The 25,855-nt window shown below is 37.5% G+C and overlaps 1 protein-coding gene across 3 annotated transcripts in view; it reads right to left on the reverse strand.

The window, feature by feature from the left end:
* CASK (calcium/calmodulin dependent serine protein kinase) overlaps window positions 1-25,855 on the reverse strand; it is a 389,387-nt gene that overhangs the window by 311,745 nt on the left and 51,787 nt on the right. For all 3 annotated transcript variants that reach the window (XM_079909891.1, XM_079909890.1, XM_079909889.1), the window contains exon 2: window positions 3,075-3,187. In XM_079909891.1, the coding sequence (XP_079766017.1) occupies window positions 3,075-3,187 (113 nt within the window). The remainder of the gene's footprint in view (window positions 1-3,074; window positions 3,188-25,855) is intronic.

Genomic DNA, 25,855 nt, shown 5'->3' on the forward strand with positions numbered 1-25,855 from the left:
TGAGAGACAGGCTTAATTAGAAGAGAATATAGGGAATTCCCTGGTGGTACAGTGATTAAAACTCTGTGCTCCCAATGCAGGGGGCCCAGGTTCGACTGCTGGTCAGGGAACTAGATCCCACATGCATGCTGCAACTAAGAGTTCACATGCCACAGCAAAGGAGCCCCCATGCTGCAACTAAGGAGCCGGCAAGCCACAACTAAGGAGCCCGTGTGCCGCAACTAAGGAGCCCATGTGCTGCAACCAAGAAGACAGTGAGCTGCAACTAAGGAGCCCTCAAGCCACAACTAAGGAGCCCACCTGCCGCAACTAAGACCCAGCGCAACCAAATAAATTAATTTTAAAAAAAGAAGAGAATATAATGGTAAATATAGATATTTCTAGGTACTTCTGTTTAAACTTATAGATTCCTTTTTATTGTACTTCAAATTTCACTTCAAAATATGTTTCTTCTTAATACGACATCTCCTACCCTTAGCCATGAATAAGGTCATTTTTGGACACTAACAATTTGTACATGCACTGGAAGGGCAAATGTTTTGGAAAAATGTTGAAAGAAGTTGGGGATGGAGGATACTGTTCAAAGAGGTTTTATAATATAAAATAACATTATTTATTATATATCTTATAATAAAATGTGTGCAAGTTAAAGTAAGCTAGTGTGAAAATAAGCAATAGTGTGTATAGGAACTCCACTGCAAGTTTTTCTTCAAAAGGAAAAATAGTTGTGGTAGGGTGGAGATGAAATTTTTATTCTGTTTCTTAACCACTGCGAGTATCATTGTGCTAAAGAAGATGGGAAAACTACATTTTGGTGCCATAAATATAAAGGAACAATTGCACATTTTCATTTGAATAACATCAAACCCTTATCAAAACCAGATAAAGTCATGAGTAATATGCAGAATTCAACTGGATATCATTTAATATCTATAGGTTGTGACCCTACCATATAAGATTAATGAAATGCCCTAGCCTTGTCTTCAGAATAGGACTTGAAGACATTTACATACTCAAAGCAATGCCAAAGCGACAAATGAGTGAACTTCAGAAGACTTAACCTCAGAGACATGGATGGTACGCCAATCCCATCTTTTTAAGTTTGGTGTTTGACTCCCTGGCTACGTGACAATAAATGAGATCCAGCCTGGCAGTCTGGGTCTATAGCTACAGAGATTCCTTGCTGAAGAAATCTGTCAATAAAGAACCTCAGCCAAGGGCTTCTCTGATGGTGCAATGGTTAAGAATCCTCCTGCCAATGCAGGGGACACGGGCTCGAGCCCTGGTCCGGCAAGATCCCACATGTCGCAGAGCAACTATGCCTGTGCGCCACAACTACTGAAGCCCGCATGCCTAGAACCCATGCTCCACAACAAGAGAAGCCAACACGAGAAGTCCACGCACCGCAACGAAGAGTAGCCCCCACTCTAGTAGCCACAACTAGAGAAAGTCCACGCGCAGCAACAAAGACCCAACTCAGCCATAAATAAATAAATTTCTTTTTTTAAAAAAAAAGAAAGAACCTCAGATAACTGAGAAAGTAATTAACTGTCTCCATAAAAAATGTCTTTAGTCTGTAGATTCAGAATTAGGTATACTGATAAACAAAATCAACATAATATAGGTATACTGAGTAATTGATTTAGACTTGTGATTTTAAACTGAAATCTTACTAAATTCATCAACAGTATCAAAACATTTAAGAGAAATAAAGATTCAACACATCTATATGTTTAATGAACTAGGTTTATACAAAATTACCTAAGTGCTCAGAAAGCTTTTTGTTAAAATTAGTTGACAACTGAGGTACAGAAAATCAAATACAGTATATTAAACTTAAATGCAGTTAAAAAGTTTTAGCAAACATAATATAGTGGTGAAACCTGATTAGAAGTGAATTTTAAATTCTGCTAAATTTATAAAATAATTTGTATTCAAAAGTAATAATAGCCAATTCCAAAATATGAAACCGTAAGATATAAAATCCCTAAATCTTACCTTAAGAATTGAAAGATTAAAGCACTAAAAAAAAAATCAGTTATTGATTCTTTGTAACAACTTCTATGAATCTTCTACATTCAGTATATGGATAATAATAATTTAGAAGGTTTCAAAAAAGTATTTAAAAGTAATGATCCTGAAAAAGGATCTGCAGGAATAGATTAACTTGGAACTCACAGGATCTGGGCTTCTACTTCTTAAAGTAAGATAACTGGATAAAATATAAATAGGCTACTCTGCCTTAGCTTTTCCAATTTAAACTATTAACTGCATTGCTCTTGGGATTAAGAAGGAAAGGACTTAAGAAGGATATGTCTTTTACTGGACTGTGAAAAAGTCTGAAGACAGAAGACAGGCTAATTAGAAACGTTAAGATAATAATTGTGCCATCTGAAGTGCGACCATATGTGAATCATGGCTACATGGAACTATGGCTTAAAACAGCAAAAAACAAACAAAAAAACTTTTAAAATGCTTCTGTACTGTTTATAAATATTTATACATAAATATGATTAGCCATATCAATGTCTTGAAACAAAATTTTGAGTCCTGCAAGTCCTAGCAGTACTGATCTTTCATTTACACATATACACCATAAGTGACTTAAGCAATATGTGATATATTAGTCTTTTAGTTCTATTAGATCACAATCCTAAGGGTAGTAAGTTATGGACTTGAAGGGAACTCATCTTAGTTTCTTTTGAATCTGCAATGATTATACTTGTGCCATTATTTCCCTTCTCACCCTTCCCATCCCATGTTCTATACTATAGGACTACAAGTTAGATCCTAAAAAATATATTTTCAGATTTTACTTCCTTTCTATTCAAAAAACATAGGCCAATAGCAATCCTAGATGACTTCATAACACTGTTAAATCAAATCTAGCTATCTTTCAAATACTATGTTCTAGAAATCTGACAAACTAGAATGGAATTTAAACTGTCTCCACCCACTTCCCACTGCATTACACCCTCTGCTTCCCCACCCCCAGATGAAGGTTAAGTTGATAGATGGATTGGAAATGAAATAAAGCCAGACATCAAATAACTTACTTGAAATCCATCTCTTACCTTCTGTACTTAACCCTGGACTTGATGTGAACTTGGCTACATCAACAATTTTTACAGCAAATTGTTGCCCAGTTTCTCTGTTGATGCATCGTCGTACAACACTGAAGGGACCCCTAAAAAAAAAAATATCCAAGTTTAATTTGTTGATTTTAAGTTTCTATTTCTCTTCAACAGTTTATTCATATTTCATTGTCTACTATAGCCATAGCTTTCAAAATAGAATTTAATATAGTTTTGAACACATTTTTCTATAATTCATGAGGTAATTATTTATTTGAAGTTGATAACCCAGAAAAATAAGAAACAAATTTACTTTCAAAATCACTTTTAAAAATCTGAGATAGTGTTCTTATATTCAAGGCAAATAATCTCTGTAATTTTCTCTACATAGTATCAGCATCTTAAACAAAATAATAGTTCACAGTGGTAGTGTATACAACTTTTACCTTTTGAACCAGAAACTTAAATCATTCTCTCATCTTAGCCATCACTTATCTAATCTTCACTAACAAGTCCTACTGAGTTTATTTCAAATATCTCTTAATCCTGTCCACTTCTCTGCATGACTCATTCCGTAGTCTAAACCACTACCACTTTCTACTAGGACCACTGAAAACTTGTTTCTCCCATTCATTATTGAAGTGATGTTTTAAAGATGAAAATCTGATATTATGTTTCTGCTTAAAATCCCAGAGAGAAGGTATTTGCAACACGTATTTAGTCAAGAACCAAAATACATAACTAATTCTTAAATAAGAAAATATACTACAAGGAAATCTGCGCAGAAGACTTAAATAGACACTTCACAAAGAGAAAGCCCTACATGATTTAGTTTCCAACAACCTCTACAGTCTCACGTGAAGTCACAGGGAAATCCTTCATCCTCCCCAAACTTCAAATTAGCATTACTCTCAACTGCCATAGGAAAGGAAGTAATTTCTACTAGCAAAACCAGTGGTCCAGTCACTTTCTTACCCAGTCCTCTCCTCAATTGAAATTGGTGGCTCTCAATATTGACCATACAGTTGAATCAACTGTAATGACTGATAAAATAACAATGCCTGGTCCCAGGCATTAAAAACACACACACTCTGTTCCTTGTGATTAACAGTTATCAAATAAGTATCTGAACTAAAGATAATCCAACATGCTTGAATCAACTATTGATTAATGTAGAATGCAATCGCAATATACTGTAGTATTTTATTTGAAGGCTAGTATGGTTTAAGTTATTAAATACACACACATGTACGTGTATACACGTATGGATTTCCCCCCTCCTCAGGAAACAAAACACTCTCATTGGTTTTTACAGGTAGAAACAGTACACCTGGATGCATGTGGTCAATCAGAAGACAGAGAAAAGTTCTTCATTTACAGTAGGACACTTATGATACTTTTGCCTTAAAGTGTAAGTTTGTCTTTATTCTTTCAGAGGACAGGCAAACGAATATAATCTAACCTAGACTTAAACATTTCTCTGAGATCATATGAATCAGTTGATTTCATCCCACTATCAATCATCAGGACATCAGTTACACTACAGTTTCAAGTCTCTCTCTTCAAGCAACCTAACAAAGCTAAACTGGAAGGAAAAGAAATGGTAATAGTGTACCTTTCAGAACTCTATAGGAAAAGGACCTTTTTGATAATCACTCAAAACTGTTCAAAGACTTTTCTCTGTGAGAAGACATATAACAATGTGAGTCAGGACTCCCACAAATGTTTTCATTCTCAATCTGGATGTCTTACTTGTGATTACTTATCCTGACAATAGCAAGTAATTTCAGGAAATGTTTAGCGTAATTGGTTTTTGTACACACATTAAACCCTTGGGACTCTATTTATATATACATTTGTGTAGTATGCTTCAATTCACTACACCTTTTGGATACTTTCCAAGATCTGTATGTGGGATCATTTTTGGTCAAGAGTCAATTCTTTAGTTCTTCCTGTTTGAACAAAGGTGAGGAAGAAAACATAGCTTCTCCCCCAACCCTTTTAGTAATAGTAGAATGAATAAAGCTAGGAAGAATCAAGAAAAAAGGGAATACTGATACAAAAAAAACACACCAAAAACGTGTTTAAGTCTGTGAATGAAAAAAAGGAACCAAATCCTTGGTTCTTTAGGCTACTTTTATAATGTGAGGCAAAGAAAATGAGTTTATCTCTGAACTATTGATGACATGAAGATAGGTCACGAGTAAAGAGTTTCAAAGATCTGTCTCTCAGTGACATCCAGGGGGTTAGAAAAGGTGAACCATTTAGTACACTAAAAAGACACTGAAAAATCTTTTAACTTTTTTTGGGATTTAATCCATCAACTGGAAACTCAGTGGAAACTGAAAAAAATTTGAATGAGTATATAGTGTCTATAATTTTAGCAGGACTTGATTATATTTATTTCATCAAAACGCTAAAAAGACACAGGATATAAGAAAATCTGGCTTGTTTTCCCATCTTAAAATGGGGAGGAGAGTGTAATAAAATGTATGTTAAAACTTCTGTATTACACTTATTAGTTATACTTGAATGACAGTTTAAGGAACAGCAAAAATTCAGGAGGCCTAGGTTTCAGTCTGGCTTAAACTCTTTTTGAATCTTAAAATTTCATCCTTAAATTTTTAGTCTATAGTACAGTCGATTCTTGAATAATTATGGGGGGTGGGGGGAATACTGACAGAGGTAGTTGTAAGCCATCATTATAAACTACTATCTTTCTCATATTTCCACTAATTCTGGCCAGGGTATTAATCAAACTGGAATGATAAGATAATTGATGGCATTTCAGATTTGATAAAATCTATATTCTTTATCCAATTCTTTAAGAATACTGAATATTGATTGGGATTGTGGCACAAGGTTCTACTCAAGGCAGTTGGCTGCTTTCAGAATACTAAGTTTTAAAGTAAAAGGTCAATTAAACTAGAATATGTTACAATTGAATATTTGCTATTACTTCTCTAAGGTTTTGAAAAGAATGTAGCTGTGTCTCTATGCAGACACACAATAATCTCCTCTAGCTTTCATTAATGTGAAGAAAGGTCATGTCTAGGAATTGAACCATTATGATACCAAAAGTAAATACAGTTGGCCCTCTGTATCTGCAGGTTCCACATCTGTTGATTCAGCCAACCATGGGTTGAAAATATATGAAAAAAAATTCTAGAAAGTTCCAAAAAGCAAAACTTGAATTTGCACTGGTAACTATTTGCAAAGCATTTACAATGTATTAGGTATTGTAAGTAATCTAGAGATGATTTGAAGTATATGGGGCATATGTGTGGGTTATATGCAAATAATATGCTATTTTATATAAGGAACTTGAGCATCCATGGATTTTGGTATTGGCGGGGATCCTATAACCAATCCCCTGCAAATACCGAGGGACAACTGCATGTCAAAAGTGACTAGAATTAAACAAAATTATGCTAGAATACAGTATAATATGTTGGTCTCCAGGATAATAGGATAGATTTAGCAAATGCATCTAAATTAACTTCTCTCCCTGAACCCATTAAAATGAGAGAAAAGGGGCTAAAGAAAATGTCTTAAAGGACTGGGAGAATGAGAGAATACAATAGTAATTAATAATCAAATTTTGAAAGCAAGAAAGCAGATGGAGTAATGGTAACTGGCTTAGCATTCATAGAAACGCCAAATTGCAAGGAGAAAATAAGAAAAGTTCAGAACCAAACTCATTTACACTACAAAATTCTCAGGAAGCAACTGAACTGGCAGCACCAGATAACTCTGAGAAAGAGAGGGTGGGGCTAAACTAACAAGGTTTGAGTGAAATCTATTAGAGAAGCAGTTAAGAGTCTTAGATCCTCCTCCTCTACTCCATGCCACCAGGTAACTACTCTGCCTCATCCTCACAGAGGTCCATTATCTGGAGAGGGTAAAACACAGGGTCTTAGAACTGGGGACAGAAGGCAGTTGAAGAAGTGGATACTACATGAAAAGCAAGGGGTTTATGTGATCACACACAAACTGAATGCAGACAGCCCATCCCCATTTCCCATTAACAGGGGGGAATGTTAGAAGCTAGATCTTTACCCTTCAGGCAGGAAAGGTAAGATTTTCTATTGAATATGTGACCAGCCCAGAAGGAAAGACTAAAAATAATGACGTTTTATTGTTCAAACCACTCAACCAGATCACCTTCCTTGAAATTCAAAGTCAACAAGTTCTTCCACAAGTTCAGAGTTTTCAATCAGCTTTCCAGCCTCGGCATTGTTGGCATTTTGGGCTGAATAGTTCTTTGTTGTGCAAGGAAGTCCTGTGCATTGTAGGGCGCCTAACAGCGTCTCCAGCCTCTACCTGGAGATGACAGTAGCACCCCCTCAGCCAGTTTTGCCAAGCAAAAATGTCTCTAAACGTTGTCAAATGTCCCTCAAGAACCACTGCTCTATTCCTAATCATAAGTAGATAACCAACCTCCCAAAACATCTGGAGAAGAGTCTAATTTGGAAGACAGAGATCGAAACAGAAAGAGCAACTTAGAGGAAACATACTAAACAAGAAAAAAACTTCCAACTACCATTAATGTCCTTGGAAAGATACTATAACTATGAAACAAAACCAGAACTTTCAGAAGACAAAATGAGGGCTCTTGAAAACTAAATATATGAAGAAATTTAAAACTCAATAGAAGGCCTGGCAGATAAAGTTGAGGAAATTTCCCAGAAAGTAGAACCAAAAGAACAAAGAAAATGGAGGGGAGGAACTCAATCCAAGAACATTTCCCAGACCTTAAATCCTAAGTTGTCCAAATTAAAAGGAGCCACCAAGGGGAAAAGCAAAAAATAACATACAAGAGAACTCCCGTAAGGTCATCACCTGATTTCTCAGCATAAACTCTGCAAGCCAGAAGGGAGCAACACAATATATTTAAAATGATAAAAGGGAAGAACTTACAACCAAGAATACTTCACCCAGCAAATCTCTCAGATTTTTTTTTCACATCTTTATTGGAGTATAATTGCTTTACAATGTTGTATTAGTTTCTGCTGTATAACAACGTGAATCAGCTATATGTATACATCAAAAACTGTAGAGAATTCAGCACCACCAAACCAGCTTTGGAAAAATTGCTAAAGGAACTTCTCCAAGCAGAAAAGAAAAGGCCACTACTAGAAACAAGAAAATTACAAATGGAAAAGTTCCCCAGTAAAGGCAAACATAAAGTAAAGGTAGGAAATCATCTACATACAAATATGATATAAAACCCAGCAACTGTAAGAAGAGGAGAACACAAATGCAGGATATTGGAAATGCATTTGAAATTAAAAGACTAGCAACTTAAAACAATCTTGTGTATATACAGACTGCTATATCAAAACTCATGGTAACTGCAAACCAAAAATCTACAATAGACACACAGAAAAAAGAAAAACGAATCCAAACACAAAACTAATGTTAGTCATCAAATCACAAGACAAGAGAACAAATGAGGAAGGGAAGAAAAAAGACCTACAAAAACAAATCCAAAACAATTAAGAAAATGGCAATAGGAACATACATATCAATAAGTACCTTAAAGGTAAATGGATTAAATGCTCCAACCAAACGACACAGACTGGCTGAATGGATACAAAAACAAAACCCATATATATGCTGTCTACAAGAGACCTACTTCAGATCTAGGGACACATACAGACTGAAAGTAAGGGGATGGAAAAAGGTATTCCATACAAATAGAAATCACAAGAAACCTGGAATAACACTACTCATATCAGACAAAATCGACTTTAAAATAAAGACTATTACAAGAGACAAACAAGGACACTACATAATGATCAAGGAATCAATCCAAGAAGAAGATATAAAAATTGTAAATATATATGCAGCCAACAGAGGAGCACCCCAATATACAAAGCAAATACTAACAGCCATAAAGGGAGAAATTGACAGTAACACAATAATAGTGGGGGACTTTAACACCCCACTTTCATCAATGGACAGATCATCCAGACAGAAGATCAATAAGGAAACACAGACCTTAAATGAAACAGTAGACCAGATGAACTTAATTGATATTTATAGAGCATTCCATCCAAAAGCAGCAGAATACCCATTCTTCTCAAGTGCACAGGGAACACTCCCCAGGACTGACCACATGCTGGGCCACAAGGCGAGCCCCAGTAAATTTAAGAAAACTGAAACCATATGAAGCATCCTTTCCAATCACAACACTATGAGATTAGAAATAAACTATAAGAACAAAACTATAAAAAACACAAACAAGTGGAGGCTAAACAATATGCTACTAAACAACCATGGATCACTGAACAAATCAAAGAGGAAATCAAAAAATACCTAGAGACAAATGAAAATGAAAGCACAACGATCCAAAACCTATGGGATGCAGCAAAAGCAGTCCTAAGAGGGAACTTTATAGCAATACAATCTTACCTCAGGAAACAAGAAAAATCTCAAATAAACAACCTAACCTTACACCTAAAGCAACTAGAGAAAGAAGAACAAGTAAAACCTAAAGTTAGTAGAAGGAAAGAAATCATAAAGATCAGAGCAGAAATAAATGAAATAGAGACAAAGAAAACAACAGCAAAGGTCAATGAAACTAAAAGTTGGTTCTTTGAAAAGATAAACAAAATTGATAAACCTTTAGCCAGACTCATCAAAAAAAAAAAAAAGGAGAGGACTCAAATCAATAAGATTAGAAATGAAAAAGGAGAAGTTACAACTGACACCACAGAAATACAAAAGATCATGAGACTACTACAAGCAACTGTATGCCAATAAAATGGACAACCTGTAAGAAATGGACAAATTCTTAGAAAGGTACAGTCTCACAAGACTGAACCAGGAAGAAACAGAAAATATGAACAGACCAATCACCAGTAATGAAGTTGAAACCATGATTTAAAAACTCCTAACAAACAAAAGTCCGGGACCAGATGAATTCACAGGTGAATTCTATCAAACATTTGATAGAGGGATAGAGTTAACACCTATCCCTCTGAAACTATTCCAAAAAATTGAAAAAGGAAGGAATACTCCCAAACTCATTCTATGAGGTCACCATCACCCTGATACCAAAACCAGACAAAAATAACACACAAAAAGAAAATTACAGGCCAATATCACTGATGAACATAGATGCAAAAATCCTCAACAAAATATTAGCAGTCCAAATCCAACAATACGTTAAAAGGATCATACACCATGATAAAGTGGGATTTATCCGAGGGATACAAGAATTTTTCAATATCCACAAATCAAACAGTGGGATACACCACATCAACAAATTGAAGAATAAAAACCACATTATCATCTCAACAGATGCAGAAAAAGCATTTGACAAAATTCAGCACCCATTTACAATAAAAACTCTCCAGAAAGTGGGCATAGAGGGAACATACCTCAACATAATAAAGACTGTGTATGACTAACCTACAGCTAACATCATACTCAACGATAAAAAGCTGAAAGCATTTCCTCTAAGACCAGGAACAAGACAAGGATGTCCACTCTTGCCACTTCTATTCAACACAGTTTTGGAAGTCCTAGCTACGGAAATCTAGAGAAGACAATGAAATAAAAGGAATCCAAATTGGAAAAGAAGAAGTAAAATTGTCACTGTTTGCAGATGACATGACACTATACATAGAAAATCCTAAAGACGCTACCAGGAAACTACTACAGCGTATCAGCGAATCTGGTAAACTTGCAGGATACAAAATTAATACACAGAAATCCCTTGCATTCCTATACACTAACAATGAAAGATCAGAAAGAGAAATTAAGAAAACAATCCCATTTACCATCGCATCAAAAAGAATAAAATACTTAGGAATAAACCTACCTAAGGAGACAAAAGAACTGTACTCTGAGAACTATAAGACAGTGATGAAAGAAATCAAAGATGACACAAACAGATGGAGAGATATACCACATTCGTGGATTGGAAGAATCAATATTGTCAAAATGACTATACTATCCAAGGCAATGTACAGATTCAATGTAATTCCTATCAATGCATTGATAAGAAAACCAGACAAAAAGCAGAGCTCGAGGAATCAGGCTCCCTGACTTCAGACTATACTACAAAGCTACAGTCATCAAAACAGTATGGCACTGGCACGAAAACAGAAATATAGATTAATGGAACAGGATAGAAAGCCCAGAAATAAATCCACGTACATATGGTCAATTAATCTACAACAAAGGAAGCAAGACTATACAATGGAGGAAAGACTGTTTCTTCAATAAATGATGCTGGGAAAACTGGACAGCCACATGTAAAAAAATGAAATTAGATCATTCTTTAACACCATACACAAAAGTAAACTCAAAATGGATTAAAGGCCTAAATGTAAGACCAGATGCTATAAAACTCTTCAAGGAAAACAGAGGCAGAACACTCTGGCATAAATCACAGCAACATCTTTTCTGAAGTGTCCTAGAGTAATGGAAATAAAAACAAAAATAAGCAAATGGGACCTAATTAAACTCAAAAGCTTTTGCACAGAAAAGGAAACAATAAACAAAACGAAAAGACAGCCCACAGAATGGGAGAAAATATTTGCAAACAATGCAACCAACAAAGGATTAGTCTCCAAAATTTACGAACAGCTACTGCAGCTCAATATTAAAAAAACAAACAACCCAATCAAAACATGGGCAAAAGACCTAAATAGGCATTTCTCCAAAGAAGACATACAGATGGCCAAGAGGCACATGAAAAGATGCTGAACATTGCTAATTATTAGAGAAATGCAAATCAAAACTACAATGAGGTATCACCTCACACCAGGCCGAATGGCCATCGTTAAAAAATCTACAAACAATAAATTCTGGAGAGGGTGTGGAGAAAAGGGAACCCTCTTGCACTGTTGGTGGGAATCTAAACTGGTACAGCCACTATGGAGAACAGTATGGAGGTTCCTTAAGAAACTAAAATTAGAGCTACCATATGATCCAGCAATCCCACTCCCAGGCATATACTCAGAGAAAACCATGGTTCGAAAGGATACATGCACCCCAGTGTTCACTGCAGCACTGTTTACAATAGCCAAGACATGGAAGCAACCTAAATATCCATCAACAGATGAATGGATAAAGAAGATGTGGTATATTTATATGATGGAATACTACTCAGCCATAAAAAAGAATGAAATAATGCCATTTGCAGCAACATGGATGGACCTGGAGATTATCATACTAAGTGAAGTAAGTCAGACAAAGACAAATATCATATGATATTGCTTATATGCGGAATCTAAAAATATATATACAAATGAACTTATTTATAAAACAGAAATGGACTCACAGACATAGAGAACGAACTTATGGTTACCGGGGGGAAGTGGGGGTAGGGATAGACTGGGAGTTTGGGATTTACATGTAAACAGTGCTGTGTTTATAATAGGTAACCAACAAGGACCTACTCTATAGCATAGGGAACTCTGCTCAATATTCTGTAACAACCTACATGGGAAAAGAATTTGAAAAAGAATAGATACATGTATATTTATAACTGAATCACTTTGCTGTACCCCTGAAACTAACACAACATTGTTAATCAACTATACCTCAATATAAAATAAAAATTATAAAGAAAAGCACCCATGAAGTACTCAGCAAAATAGATAAGACACATGTCCACACATGCCACTGTGAAATTTAAGAACCCTATGGGCTACAAAACGTTCAGATTTCCAGCAGTAGGGGTAAGGGTGCTCAAGGAGGGGAGGATGATATAGTTCACACACAATGGATCAGGCACTGCAATGGCTTCTGATCTCTCAATGGCAACACTAGAAGCAATGAGACATTAGAGCGACACCTTCAGAATCATGAAGGAAAAATATTTCTAACCTTTAAAGTCTACATTGAGTCAGAAAAATCAATAATAAAAAAACATTTTCAGACATGCAAAAGCTCAATACATTACTTGCAATGCATACTTCCTGAAGAAATTATTGTAGGATGTGTTTGCTAGAACAAGAGAGTATACTAGTAAAAAAGGACGCCAAGGGACAGCAAACAGGAGATTCAACGCAAGAATACAAGAGAGTGAGATCTCAGGCTGCCAGCTAAGCATTGAGCAGAGGTTAACTAGAGAGCCATCAAAGATTCCCAATGCCACTGATCAGCTCTTTAACTTGAAAACAGAAGAACCACGTAATCTGGGGCCAGGTTCCTCTGTTTTGCTTTTTCTGACCAGGGGCTGATGAGATTCCTGCTCCTCTCTGCTGCCTCCATCAGCAGAGGACTCTCATTTCAGTCCACAGCAGTGTTCTCAGGAATAACTGAGCGGGAGTCAGCCTCGGCGAGCTGAAAAGCAGGAAATGCAGAGCAGTGCATGCCCCCTGACCGCACTCCTGCTGGATGTTCAGTACCCAGCGCTGCACTATAGCACGGATGTCCTGCCTGTGAAGAGCTCCATGTTCTGGGATTTACTTGGGATTTTGCCAACGGACTTGCCAGCAAGGGCTCCTATATGCTCTCAGGTATCTGAAGCCAGACTGTGAACAAAAGGTTCTGTTCAGCTTCTCTTCATCTGAGTCTTCACACAATAGTGGTATTATTGCCCTTTCCTTACACAGCTAAGTTTGTGCTTGCTACTCAGTTTTTAATGAATAAACAATATACTGTTTAGGGATATATACATAGATGGTAAAGCTATAAAGAAAACCAAAAGGAATCATTAGTATAAAAGCCAGGATAGTGGTTATGGGGAGAAGGAGATTGTGACTGGGAAGGAGCACACAGTGGCTTTTAAAAGTACTAGTAATATTCTATTCTTAACTTGGATGATGGATTCACGGGTTTTCATTTCATTAGTATTCTTTAAAATACACACGCGTGCACACACATAAACTTTATGCACTCCTCCACAAATATATTTCCCAGGTAAAAATAACATTTTTAACAGCTGAGGGTACATCCCTAAGATCTTGCTAATCAAAAGAGGTCCTGGGTTTCCCTGGTGGCGCAGTGGTTGAGAATCCGCCTGCTGATGCAGGGGACACAGGTTCGTGCCCCGGTCCTGGAAGATCCCACATGCCGCGGAGCGGCTAGGCCCGTGAGCCATGGCTGCTGAGCCTGTGCGTCCGGAGCCTGTGCTCCGCAACGGGAGAGGCCACAACAGTGAGAGGCCCGCGTACCGCCAAAAAAAAAAAAAAAAAAGAGAGAGAGGTCTTAATTTTTAAAATATCTGTACAATACAAATTATTTTAAGTGACTTGATATATATAAATGAAGAAAAACTATGTTTACATTCTCAAACATAAAGTCAGTATCGATTATGTTCATTGTAATTCTACATCTAATTGAACTAAATTTAATATACATTAAGTTGTTACATGTAAATTTTGGAGTGACATCTATAATGTAAAGTTCTCACCCTGTGAGAGGTTTACAGAAAAAAACTTACATCGTATATGAGGAAACCTTCAATAAATGGGGTGAACTTCCTGTCCATATCACAGGCCTAGAAGCTTCATCACATTTATAATGAATTGCACAATGTACTACAATAGATGTAGGACACCGTGAAGAACAACAACCAATTAACCAAAGGGAAGATAAGGGTGGGGGAAATGAAGACCAAAAACAAATTCATACACACACACACACACACACACACACAAACATACATACATACAACATAGTTGACATACAGTAAATACTCATTATTTGCAGATTAAGTATTTGTTAAGTCACTTACTAAAATTTATTTGTAACCCAAAGTCAATATTCACAGCCCTTTCACAGTCATTCACGGACACATGCATAGCAGTGAAACTTTCGAGTCACCTGACACGTTACCAGCTGAGGTTGAACAAGGTGATGCTCTGCCTTCTTGTTTCAGCTCTCACTGTAAGCAAGTGTCCTTTTTGCCATTTAATTAGTGCATTTTGTGTTTTTTGTTGGTGATTTCACTGTTTATAATGGCCCTGAAGTGTACTGCCGAAGTACTCTCTTGTGTTTCAAAGTTCAAGAAGGCTGTGGCATGTCTTATGGAGAAAATACACTTTGGGTAAGCTTCATTCAGGCATAAATTATAGGGCTATTGGTCATGAGTTCAATGTTAATGAATCAAGTATACATATGAAATAAGGTGTCTTTAAACAGGTTATGTATTGATTAGTTGAAGAAAACATGACCAGAGGCTCACAGGAACCTAACCCCGCATCTCACCTAGGAGAAATGATTCAGTATTTACTCATTCAGTGTTCATGGCAACTTTTTAGAACATAACTACCACAAATAATGAGCATCGACTGTGTGTGTGCATAATACACACATATGTATGTGCATTTATGTAATATATATGCAATATTATGTTACATGCATTGGCTGGCCAAAAAGTTCATTCAGGTTTTTCCGTAACCCAAACAAACTTTTTGGCCAACCCAATATTTATATTAGAAGATAAACTCAATGAGTGTCCGGTATATATTAGGCCCTCATGAAATATTTGGTGAATGATATATCAAAAACAAACTAGGAATGAACAAACCACTGAAAAACTTATATCACAGAATTTTACATAAACATATACAATTTTGAGAAATCATGGTACTTCTAGGTATTTTTCCACTCATTTACTAAATCGGCATCTTGCTACTACTGTCTGTACAGTCTGATGTTAAAAACTGAGGAAAGTAGATGGTGGGTAGGCAAAAAGAAAACAAAGCAAAAATATAATAGTAATGATGACAATATTAGCAGTAAGAACATAATACTGAAAATGACACTCTATAGACACATAAATGTATATAAGAATGACACCTAATAGAGATAACTATGGTCCTTTTCCTCTTATTTCAACACTGTTGGTTTAGTCATTACCACTAAAGAAGAGCTTATCATTCCATCTATAAATCCTTTCCTTGTCTTCCTGTTTCTTTGTGGTAGTGAAAGGGGAACAGAAATGTTGTTCTGAAACTTTTTTTCTCTTTAATACTTCTGGTACCCACTCTCACCACCAACATACACACTTTCATAAACACACCAAATTGAGTTACTTTAGGTATAGTGACTAAACCAAAGGAAAAGGTCTGCCTAATCATAGCTACTGCTAAAGAAACACACATAGAGTGGGAAATTATTAAAATCAAAGTCTCAGGAACTGTTGCCTAAATGTTAACAATTAAAGACCTGACAAAGGAATTAAGCTCAGTACTGTTCAGATCATTCCTTGAAAATAGAAAGGGCAGGCTTATTTGAAAAAGTTGGCAATGGATCTCCAAAATGCTAACAGAACAAATTTGGCTCAACTGTCAAAGATGAGTAATTCATAGTGTTAAGACTAGCATTTACTAAGTTGGAACCTATATTGGCATAATTAGTACTTCTGTCAAACCTTGACAGTTCAGTGACAAATTTAGTAGGCCTTGCTTTAGATTTTATATAGCACATCATCCTCTGGTCTGAGTCTACGTATGCTACATTCACCGTTTACTACTTTTATGCAAGGACTTCAGGGCATACATAGCAGTCTCTGCGGATCCAGAAGTTCTGGGAAATCTGATTGGTATATGTGCGTGTGTAGGTGTGTTTGAAGGGCTGGGGTTAGTTAGAGCCAAGGTAGAGGGATATGGGTTCTAGGTCTTTGTTAGTTCGTATATGATGGAGCATGTATCAAGGAGAGTTGCTGAGAGAGGAGAAAAAAATATTTTTGTAACAGATAAGAAACAGGGGAAAAGGGACATAGACATAAGAGGAAGGAAATGAAAAAGAAAACACATAAAGGACTGTAAGATAAACATATCCCAAAGTAAGAACTCTGACTTGGTTGTACATGTTTCGGCCTTTTTAGCTCAATATGTAAAGAGCTTTCACAAATAGATACTGAAGCAGTAACATTAAAAAACTTCTATTGATACTTGCACATTTTATCTCATTAATTTACCTCATTTTCCCTAATGGAAATAAGACCCAAAAAATACAAAGAACAAACAAAAAAAGATTAATAAAGCAATTCTTACCCTCAGGACACTCCCAATCTAATAGATTGCTATGGGTATATGTGCATAATTTCAGTATGTTACAGAACAAAGTATTGAAACAGTATAATACAAAGATTTATTATCTGTGGATAGGAAGGTGGTCAGAGAAGGCCTCTGAGACAGGGACACTTAGGAGGGCTTAGAAAGGTGAAAAAGAGCTTTTTTTCAGGCCAACAAGGATAAAGGGAAAATTCTAGAAATAAGTAGTAGCATGTGCAACAGCCTGGAGCCAAGTCAAAGCATGGCGTGCGATGGATACTAAAAGCTGTTTGGTATTGCTGGCATGAAAAACTGGAGGGTGAGAAGTGGCTGGAAAAGAAGAAGGGCATCAGAGATCACTGTGACAGAAGAATGGAAGATAGGTTGAGGAGTGAGTGCGGGCCAGTCAGAAAGTTATTACGTTAGCCTAAGCATAACAAGATAAAGACCTAAACCAATGCCTCAGTAGAGGCAACTGAGAGAGACTTAAAATAAATTGACCAGACAACGTAGTGAAGGATTAGCTAGGGGATGGTTGGGGGTTGGTTGAAAGAATGACGTACAGATTTCTGGCAAAAGTTACAGGGTAAATAATGATACCACCAAATGAAAGTGACTACTATAAGAGAAAGAACTGGTAGAAGAAGAAAGAAGCTGAGAAAGAAAGGAGACACATGACTGTGTTTTGAAAATACCAATTTCAGAAATAGTGATTTCCATGGACCAAGGCAAAGATACAGAGAGCACAATTAGATAGGAGTATAAAGTTCAAGGAAGGGGTCAACATGTAGATGATGAAGGTAACATCAACTACCATTTGCAACATACCATGTGCCAAGCATGCTGCTGAGAACTTTATATAGATTTTCTCATTTATTATAATTTATTTATCATTATTTATCATAATAGCGAATATACTGTTAGCCCCCATTTTATAGATTAGGAAACTGAGGCTAAGCCAGGTTGTCTATGCCAAACAGTTAGTGAATGGTAAAGTCAGGACTGAAGCCTAGACATACCAAACTCTAAAATCTAAGTTCTCATCTCTATACTCCCTAGGAAGCATGAGCGAACAGGAGCCATTGATGTAAATGAGAATACAGACCAAAAAGGACAGAAGACCGAACCCCAGAAAACATGGACATATCCCCCAATTCCTCCCCAAGGAATTGCTGGAAACACCCCCACAGAAAGACTACAAGAAGCCCAGAAAGAAAAAAGAAGTGCAAGTTCTTAGAACATATTATCTTGCAGAAGTACAGCCATGAAGACCAAATGCTTAGAAGGGTCTGCCCCAGACACGAACACAGTTCTCCCATTCTTCTCAAGGCTGGTACAAGAAAAGTGTAATTTTCACTTTTAAATTAAGAGCTATACATTCACATTTTGCTATTTTCTAAATGTGGGACTATATATCAAAAAATGGCCCAATGAAAATATTTAATAGAGAAACAACTTTTTGGAAACATGCGCCTGACCTTTTCTCCTAGCGTTCATGAACTTAATTACTTATAATTCGTACAGGTGGTCATTTTTATCCACAGGTTCTGCATCTGTAGATCCAAACAACTGCAGATCGAAAATATTTGGTGGAAAAAAAAAAAAACCTCCAGCAAGTTCCAAAAAGCAAAACTTAAATCTGCTGCACACCAGCAACTATTTACATAGCATTTACATTGTATTAGGTATTTTAAGTAAACTAGAGATGATTTAAAGTATATGAGAGGATGTGCGTAGGTTATACACAAATATTATGCTATTTTATAAGGTACTTGAGCATCAGAGGATTTTGGTATCCACGGGGGTCCTGGAAGCAATCCTCCACGGATACTGAAATGACCGTACTAATATTATCAGAACTGTCAAATTCTGTGTGCATAATCCAGTCTTATAAGCTGAAACTAATGATTATGCAAGTCTGACACTATGAAATTACATTGTAAATCCTATTTATAAAAGGAATGTGTTCTGTTAATATGTCACTAACATAGGTTGTTTCCCAAATACTACATTAGCCTATAGTAGTTTTGCCTGCCATTAATTACAATTCTGCATCTAAGAGGGGGAGGGGGGAATTAATATTTGAACTCAGAAGTTGCTATCTTCATTAACAGATTCTTCTCCAGTGACACTGCTGTGGAGTACTGTTAATCTCTTCCCCTTCAGAACCATGTTTTATGGATCTCCATAACAAGTTAGATCCACTTCTGAGTTAATAAAATTTAATTTATTTATTTTTATTAAATAAAATTTAAATTAAATAAGTTAGTAGGGCTTCCCTGGTGGCGCAGTGGTTGAGAGTCCGCCTGCTGATGCAGGGGACACGGGTTCGTGCCCCGGTCCGGGAGGATCCCGCGTGCCGCGGAGCGGCTGGGCCCGTGAGCCATGGCCGCTGAGCCTGCACGTCTGGAGCCTGTGCTCCGCAACGGGAGAGGCCACAACAGTGAGAGGCCCGCGTACCACAAAAAAAAAAAAAAAAAAGTTAGTAAAAGAAATTGCAAAGCCGGCAATACTCCTTTCTCTATTATTCATTTTAGTTGCATCAGGATTATGCAAAATTTATATAGTAGCATAGAAACAAAAATGTAACTAACACTCTAAACTGGGGTTTCCCAAATTGAAGTCTTGTGAAATCCTTAAAGAATATAAGTTTCTCTGTCAAGTAAGTTTGGTAAACACCATATACAATACCTACCCTCCACCCCCACCCCATATTCACATTACATATTAGCAGCCAAGTCTTGCAGTTAGGAAACAAGCATTTCTCTCCTCTACCATACTCTAACCACATCATCCATGTAGCACCTATTAATCATTAGTGTTCCCTGAACAACACTTTAGATATGACGATCTAAATTTTAATATTTATAATAACAAACAATACAAATTATGATGTAAATATGAATCACTCAGATTTTAAACAACTTTTTTTCGGAAATAAATATTCTTTTCCTCAAACATGGCATAAAAGTGGTTTAAATTCTTACAAAGAGGAGGGTAATTCAACTGTTTGCTTAGTAAAGGATGGAAAACATTTAACTATGCAATTTAAATGTCTATTCATTAATACCCCCAAAAGTAATTTACTTTTTACACATGTTAATATAAGCATATTCAGCAGGCAATAATGCAACCTCTGGTCTTTTAACCAAAAAACAAGTTAACAAAAAGGCAAAGCATACAAAGGGAATAAGCATTTACACCCAATTACTCAGCTCAGTGCAGGGCAGCAGAAAATAGGTTTTGAATTATAACTGTAGTAATCAGTTTCTAGGTCTAAAGAAGTAAAGTAGATGATCTGGAAATCAACTGCTTTGGGGGAAAGAAATAAGAGTATAAAATAAGTGGATATAACTGTTTGTGTAAGACAGTAAAATTAAATATCCAAAGAGTTAAGGAATTTTTCAAGTTAGGTAAGGAACCGAAGTCCCTGCATGTTACAAAGAGTACGCAAGTTAGTAATGCTCAATGTTAATCAGTTTCCCAAGGATGGATCAACCTTTCAGAGCTCATAAAAGGACTTCCTTTTCACCAATAAGGCACACAATATACTGGGCATGGGGGATAAAAAGAGAAAGGGCCATCGTATCCTGAAACATGTTTGAAACTAAACTCCTGATCTCCCCTCTTGCTATCACATTTGAAGGCCAGCTCCATATTTCCTTCCGGTTGCTTAGCCAAAAATTATGGTGCCAATCTTGATCCCTTTATTTCTTTCACATTCCAAATCCAATTCATTAGGAAATGCTCCTGGTTCTACTTTGCTGAGATCTTCTATCTTTCCATTTGTTTCAAGAAAATGTGTAACCAATTCCTAGAGCAATTTTATGATAGCTGAATTAAAACCATCATGAGATAATTCCAATATCTGATTCAACTCACTATTGGCCTCAGTTGAATGTCTTCTCTCATTCAAATTGTGTTTTTTCTGGTACTTAGGTATGACGAGTGGTTTTCAACTGTATCCTGGATATTCTGGTCATTGTTGTTAGGAGATGCTTGATCACAGATCTATTTTTACAGGCAGTTGCCCTGTTTAGGTTTAGTGTATACGTCCTAGACTAATTTTGTGGGCTTTAGTTCCAATGACAGTTTAGTTTTCTGAGCCCTTACAATGCTACTTTGATCTGCTTCATTCTTCTGGTGCTGTTGGGGGCTCCCAGTCAGTCCCTGCTGATGCCATCTGCAGGAAAAAAAAGGCGCTTTCCAGGGCCAGTTGCTACCCCACGGCAACCTTGAGGGAGAGGGGTTCTGAAGCAACCGGGCCTGGGCAGACTGCCCACTAGTGCCAGTTGGGGAGAAGAGGCTGGTATAGCCTGGCCTTTGCTCTTGCTGCTGTTGTCAGCAGGCCAGATGACAGGACTGGATCGTGGCATGGGGGCTGAAATGGCCATGTCTGCTGCTGCTGGCAGATCAGACTATCTGCCAAGGCCCTGTCTATGGAGCAAGGGCTGGGATCGCTAGGGCCTTTGCTGCTCCTGCTGGGGCTATGGGCAGATCAGATTGCCCACCAGGCCCCAGATGTGGACCCAACTAGGTCTCTGTTGGGCTTCCCCTTTCCAAGTCCTTTGGTCAGTGAAAGCAGGCTTTTGTTTTTGTTTTTTATGCCCTTTGGTGGTTCTGGGTAGTAGGTCTCTCTAACAGCCAGCCCAGGGGTAAATGGAAGGTAAAAAGAAAACCTCGTGAACTCTCCATATTGTCATTTCTTAAGTGCTGAGGTTCCTAGCTAGTCTGCCTTCTTCTTTCCAAGTTTCAGAGTTCTTTTACTGCTGTCAGTTGAATAACTGCTAGGGCATTTCATTGTACTTATTGGGGGAAGGGATAGTTAAAAGTGAGTCTTAAGAAAAAATAAGTGAGTCTTATACCACCCTGTCCTAGAAATGGAAGTCTGTGCATTTTCAACCTTTTTCATTGGCTAGCATTAAGAATCCGTTCCATTCAAAACTATGAGAGAAGTGACAGTTCTTTTATGTCCAATGTATCAAGTTAAAATTAGTAGCCATTAAACTCATCTGGTCCATAATATAGTTTTCCATGACACCCGGCTCAGAATTTTAGGGTCTCAAATAAGTAACTGTAACTTAGCAGGAACCTATGGGGCATTCCCGGGTCATGCTCTTCCCCCATATCCTCTGCTTTAGCTCCTCTCTGAAGTACTCAGAAAATAGTATCTCATGCATATTTCCTGAGTTTTTTCAGATGCTAAAAACCTCCACCAAATGGAAGAAATTAACTACTTGATGATCAAGAGCACATAGCCCCAGACCTACTGGCGCCTAGGGGTTGATTAAAGTTAACCGCCCTTTTACCTCAATATCAACCAATGAGCTGATCACATACACTACGGCCCCCCTCCCTCACCTGGCCTTTAAAACTGCTTTGCTGAGGGCTTCCCTGGTGACACAGCGATTAAGAGTCCGCCTGCCGACTCAGGGGGCACGGGTTCATGCCCCAGTCCGGGAAGATCCCACATGCCGCGGAGCGGCTGGGCCCGTGAGCAGTGGCCGCTGAGCCTGTGCAACCAGAGCCTGTGCTCCGCAACGGGAGAGGCCACAACAGTGAGAGGCCCGCGTACCGCAAAAAAAAAAATGCTTTGCTGAAACCATTCGGGGAGTTCAGGGTTTGGGGGGCAGGAGGCACCCGTCTCCTTGATTGGTCCTACAATAAACCTTTCTCTGCTCCAAACTCCTATGTTTCGGTATTGTCTCACCTCACCATGCATTTGGGCACACAAACTTGCATTTGGTAACATAGTTGGTATTCTTCAAATCCCAAAAGGTTGAGAAACATCAAACCAGCCAAAGTATACTAGAATAGGGGTGCCTTTCTGTTGTCTCCGCACATCACGTATGCACACATGCACATGTATACACACACTCACTCACTCCGCCTCACAGCCTTCCTGAGTCTAAAAGGAGAGCTAAGACACCGAAGTCTATTTAGCATATTTCAGTCATGGCACATTGGCTGGGAAATAGTGTTTTTAATAACAATCTCATTATTTGGTCTTACACATTATAGAAAGTGAGGAAAGTTAGGGGTTATAATAATCTACATAAATAACGTTATACATAACTGAAGGTAAGCTTTTAAAAAAAGACCTACTGGTTGACTATGCTAGTTCTTTGAGGGCAAGGATTTTCTCTTATCTGACACTGTATCTCTAGCATGTAGAATAATGAAGACTCAGTAAGTGCTTTCTGGATAGACAAACGGACAGATAAAGCCATTTTAGAATGCATAAACATAGGTGTCATCTTTAAGACACTTGCATTATATTTCAGTTAACCTCAACTTACAGCTTTTTTTTTTTTTTTTTGCGGTACGCGGGCCTCTCACCGCTGTGGCCTCTCCCGTTGCGGAGCACAGCTCCGGACGTGCAGCCTTAGCGGCCATAGCTCACGGGCCTAGCCGCTCCGCGGCATGTGGGATCTTCCCGGACCGGGGCACGAACCCGTGTCCCCTGCATCAGCAGGCGGACTCTCAACCACTGTGCCACCAGGGAAGCCCTCAACTTACAGCTCTTTAATAGCTTTTATACCTCTTTCATCTCTTGGGAGAGATTTTCACTTATCTAGTAGAAATAAAAATTTTTATTTGTCAATGTCAATTACTAAAAGGTAGGTAAAAGCTGTAAAATCATATAACATGTTAATTTTTAAATACTTCTTCAAAAATGATTTTTTTACTAGAGATGTTGATTGCCAATTCAAAATCCTTCTAATATTATCATAGTTAAAACTCAAAAAAGCAGCCTTTTTTACTTTTAACATGTACTAACATCTGTTCTTAAATACTTTGTTTTAATGCTTTAAAATAGGCCTTGTAAACTTGAGGCATTTTACAAAAATAGTATTCTGTAATGGCAGAGAACCAAACATAGCTCCTAAAATTCAGAAAGCTTTTCAATCTAAAAGTTTACAAAATTAGCTGTGACAATGATTAGCTCAAAATTAATTCAATCTTTTGTTTCTTTAAACAGTTTACTTAAAAGAAATTTCAGTTTGTATAATCTGACAAGATTAAATATAAGCCTCAATCACTATAATAGTTTACCACTACAAGATATAACTAAATGGAAATAAATTACTTATTTTAGCCACATGATTACCTTTTTTGGTGAAATTACAAGCAAATAAACTCAATTAAGACTTAGAAGACAAAGAAACTTCACGGTTCTTAATTAATGGTGAATTGAAGACTGACAATTTTAAGCACAAGCTTAAATCAGTAAATAGACATGAGATCATAAAATCAGAAACATTTTAACCAATGACTATTAATTCATTAAAAATCAACACATATGCAATTACTATTTCCTGTACTTTAATCAAATCCTTTATCTTATAGCAACCAATATGAAAAAATAAGAAATAAAGCATGAAGAATATCTAGCATAGATACAAAACAGATGGGTTGAGATCATATAAAAGAACAAGATGTTTTTAACCATGAATTTTTTAGGCAGCTCCACTGAGTGACCATTGAAATGTTTAAAGGAAAAAACGTTTATTCTACCATACAAGAATCCTTGCACAGTAATATTTCATAATGGGGACTTCCCTGGTGGCACAATGGTTAAGAATCCGCTTGCCAATGCAGGGGACACGGGTTCAAGCCCTGGTCCACGAAGATCCCACATGCCGCAGAGCAACTAAGCCCGTGTGCCACAACTACTGAGCCTGTGCTCTAGAGCCCGTGAACCACAACTACTGAGCCCGAGTGCCACAACTACTGAAGCCCGTGTGCCTAGAGCCCGTGCTCCACAACAAGAGAAGCCACTGCAATGAGAAGTCCGCACACTGCAGCAAAGAGTAGCCCCCACTTGCCGCACCTAGAGAAAAGCCCACACGCAGCAACGAAGACACAACACAGCCATAAATAAATAAGTAAATGAATTTTTTTTTAAATTTCATAATGAACTTACAACTTCTTTTGGTGTGCCCAAGCAACATGGAAGTACAAACACTCCAGCTGCTAACATTGCTTAGTATGAAAAAGTCCCTTTAAGATAAGGCACTTTAACCCTTGATAGACTAACTTTTTCCTCTTTGAATCAAAGCCAAAACAGCATAAACAGAGCATGGGCTTGAGCGTTCAAAAGACTTGGGGCTGAATCCTGGATCTGCCCATTACCCACTCTGATGACATTTGGGCAGTTATTCAGTCTCTCTGGGCCCACTTTATTTAAACTGTGAAATGGAGATAACAGCTACTTCAAAGGGTTCTGAAGAGACAACAGAAGGTATAAAGGGCTGTGCCTAGCACATATGCACAGAGGGGACTTCTTCAGGGTTGATCTGTTATTAGACAAGTACCTCCTTCACTACTTCTCCCCTAAAAAATATAAAATGTCTCCCATACTACAAGGGTACAATTTCACTATCAAAACCAAGAATCAGCAAAGAACCAGAGAATTCTGTTTTCAGTAACAGTGAAATAAGTAACCTGGACTAACCTTCCTACAGAGAAACAAAATAAAACCTGGACACACACACACACACACAATCTTCTTGAAAGTATAAATATCTTATAAGGTACTTCAATTTTGCCAGTTAAAGATCTAGGAGAACAAGGGAAACCACAGCAGTAAGCTCAGCCATATACAACTACTTTTGCCTGTAGGGCAATTCTCTACCCTTAGGAAGCAGCTGCCTCCCAGGACTCAAAGGGCCTCATAGGAATGGATGAGTGAAGAGAAGACTTGCCATCTACCTGATAGACCAATCCCCACTTTGTTCTGGTTTCTTCTGAAAAGAAACCTAGGATGGAGGTGAACCAAAAACAAACCTAGCCTTGCAAGGACTTGAAGCC

This window comes from Stenella coeruleoalba, assembly GCF_951394435.1.
Source record: "Stenella coeruleoalba genome assembly, chromosome: X".
NCBI classification, from domain to species: domain Eukaryota; kingdom Metazoa; phylum Chordata; class Mammalia; order Artiodactyla; family Delphinidae; genus Stenella; species Stenella coeruleoalba.